This window comes from Empidonax traillii, unplaced genomic scaffold, assembly GCF_003031625.1.
Source record: "Empidonax traillii isolate 1590-97213 ecotype Southwest subspecies unplaced genomic scaffold, ASM303162v1 scaffold824:size280585, whole genome shotgun sequence".
Lineage (NCBI taxonomy): Eukaryota > Metazoa > Chordata > Aves > Passeriformes > Tyrannidae > Empidonax > Empidonax traillii.
In genome coordinates, this window is record NW_020956017.1 from 271,679 (window position 1) to 273,935 (window position 2,257).

Below are 2,257 nucleotides of genomic sequence, written 5' to 3' on the forward strand. Positions count from 1 at the left end.
ATCAGGAAAGGCTGAAAGGTGCTGGAGTGACAGGTTTTGTGTGGGGATAATTTCAAGTAGCAGAACACACTGTGGTCCTGCAAGTGAGACCAGAGAGCGGCAGCAGCAGAAGCAGCAGCAGCAGGAGTGCTGATTTCTCTGCTGGACTTTGTTTGAGGCTGCAGCATTCACCCAGCTGAGATGGGGACAGAGCTGTCTGAGGTGGGTGAAGGTGGGAGGCAGTGGCAGTGGAGGGGCAAAGGCAGTAGCTCACTGCTGAGACCAGGGCTGTGGTGGAAGGGCGTGTGGGATGAGAAGGAGCTCCTCCTGCCCCGTAGGACCTCTGTTGATTGAGTGCACTGCATGGGACGAGTTTGACTGAAACCCTTTATTGGTAAAAGTGTTTTCTCAGAAGAGGGATCCTTCTGGGTCTTGTCTGGGCACAGGAAGAGCAGCAGCAAGACCAGCATAGGCGAGTTCCTTCTTCTTGTGTCCTTGTGCCCCACAAGGCGAGGGGCTGGTTGAGAAGGGCGTGGGCCAGGAGAGCATCTGCTGGGCTGGTCCTTCCTCTCAGCTTTCCATGGCTGTGTCCCTCAGAAGAGCAGGACGGTGCGAATACTGAATAGTGGAAGGGAAGGGAAGGGAGGGTTTAGAGGTTGCTGCGGTTCAGAAGCAGGCAGAGGGGCAGGCAGGTGTGCCTGGGGACCGGCTGCCTTCTTTCCCTCCAGCCTCTTCCTAACTTAGCTGCAGGAGACATGCAGCAGTAGGGCAAGCGTGATGCGGCCCTTTTTCCCTCCCCAAAGCTCTGGTGTTGCTGCTGTAAGACACATTCCTCCCTCCTCTGGCTTTTTGCTGTTGTTTCTAAGGATGGCCCTTCCTTCTGACTGTCAGTCCTGTTCTTTCCAACAGTCCCTGACATAATGGAGTTATATCTGGGTGTCTATGCTGCCTCAGTGCTGGGCCTGCAGGATCTCTGTTGAGCTGAACCACGAGCAGGATTGTCCCCACACTTGGCTCCAGGCCCTGCTTCCTCAAAAGGCTCAGGTGATTTTTGAGAAGACAGTGTTGCATGTTCTGCCTGCCAGAGCATTTGGGCTGTTTGACTTTGAGGAGGAGGTGGTGTTTGCTGTGCCTCGCTCCTGCTAGTGAGGGTCTCACCTTTTTCCTGCACGTAACAACTCAAATCCCTCGTTCACTTTAGCGAAGGGCAGCGTGTGCGTGATCAGCAAGTCTGAATTGAATTTCTTCTCCAAATAGCTGGAAACTAATTTGGGGATAGAATCTCTTATCTTCCAGCCTAGAAACAAGAGGAAAGAGCTTCAGTGACTAATGGGAGAAATGCCGTTTTGGGAATGGAGTGTTACTGTGAGGGTCAGGAGTGAGGGACCAGTACCGGTGCTTGTGAGATATTCTCTTCTCTGTGGGAGAAGTTGGATAGTGGAGACAGTTGTGTGTGTTGTACTTGATGAATCAGTTACAGGTTTATTAGCATATTTAATGCTAATGTTTAATGCAGTGGAAATGCTCCTCTTTAGTTCACTTTTTCTTGAAAACCCCCTTTTAGTATGCCTTGTAAGCTGCCATGACAGGAAAAGCTGAAATTTCTAAAATGTTTTCTTTAGTTTCATACCTCCAAGCACTGACCCCTTCCATGTACGCCCAGTTAGCAGAAGCGTAGGATCGACGGAAATCTTTGAACCGGAATCCACTTCCCCAATCATCACAAAAACGCCAGTGCTCATATTGCAGGAAGCCAGGGCAGCAATCTGATGGGACAGGGAGGTGAGTTAAAGAAAGCACTGGTGAGTTGGTCAGGTCTGGCTCTCCCTGGTAATCTGAAAACACATCCTCCCTTGTGCAGGAGACATGGAGAGCTCAGGGCCTCTTTCACGGACCTGTACTTTCCTTTCTCTCACAAAGGTGTGCCCAGCAGTGCAGGCAGCAGGCAAGGAACTTCCCACCTGGGTGAATTTTCCCTGATGGCAGCCTGGGAGTGATCTGAGAGGGAAGACACATGCTGAAAGGCCACCTACCATGGTTTCTGCATAGCCAATGGCCTCAAAGGAGTAGTCCACACCCTGTCCTGTCATCTCAGTGAGCACCTCCTGGATGGGCTTCTTGTAGTCATGAGGGCTGATGCAGTCGGTGGCTCCCAGCTCCTTGGCCTTGGCAAACTTGTCCTTGTTGATATCCACGGCAATGATGCGGGAAGCTCCAGCTGCCTTGCAGCCCATGACGACAGAGAGGCCAACTCCTCCGAGGCCGAAGATGGCACAGG

General features: G+C 51.9%; 1 protein-coding gene across 1 annotated transcript; it reads right to left on the reverse strand.

The window, feature by feature from the left end:
• Positions 1 to 363: 363 nt before the first annotated feature.
• On the reverse strand, positions 364 to 2,255 carry LOC114066887 (alcohol dehydrogenase 1-like; the record flags this gene model as incomplete). The annotated part of the gene is made up of 4 exons (XM_027901940.1): positions 364 to 597; positions 1,138 to 1,276; positions 1,610 to 1,745; positions 2,013 to 2,255. Coding segments are annotated over 4 exons (543 nt in total), but the record flags the coding sequence as incomplete, so codon positions are not given.
• Between the last annotated feature and the right edge of the window lie 2 nt (positions 2,256 to 2,257).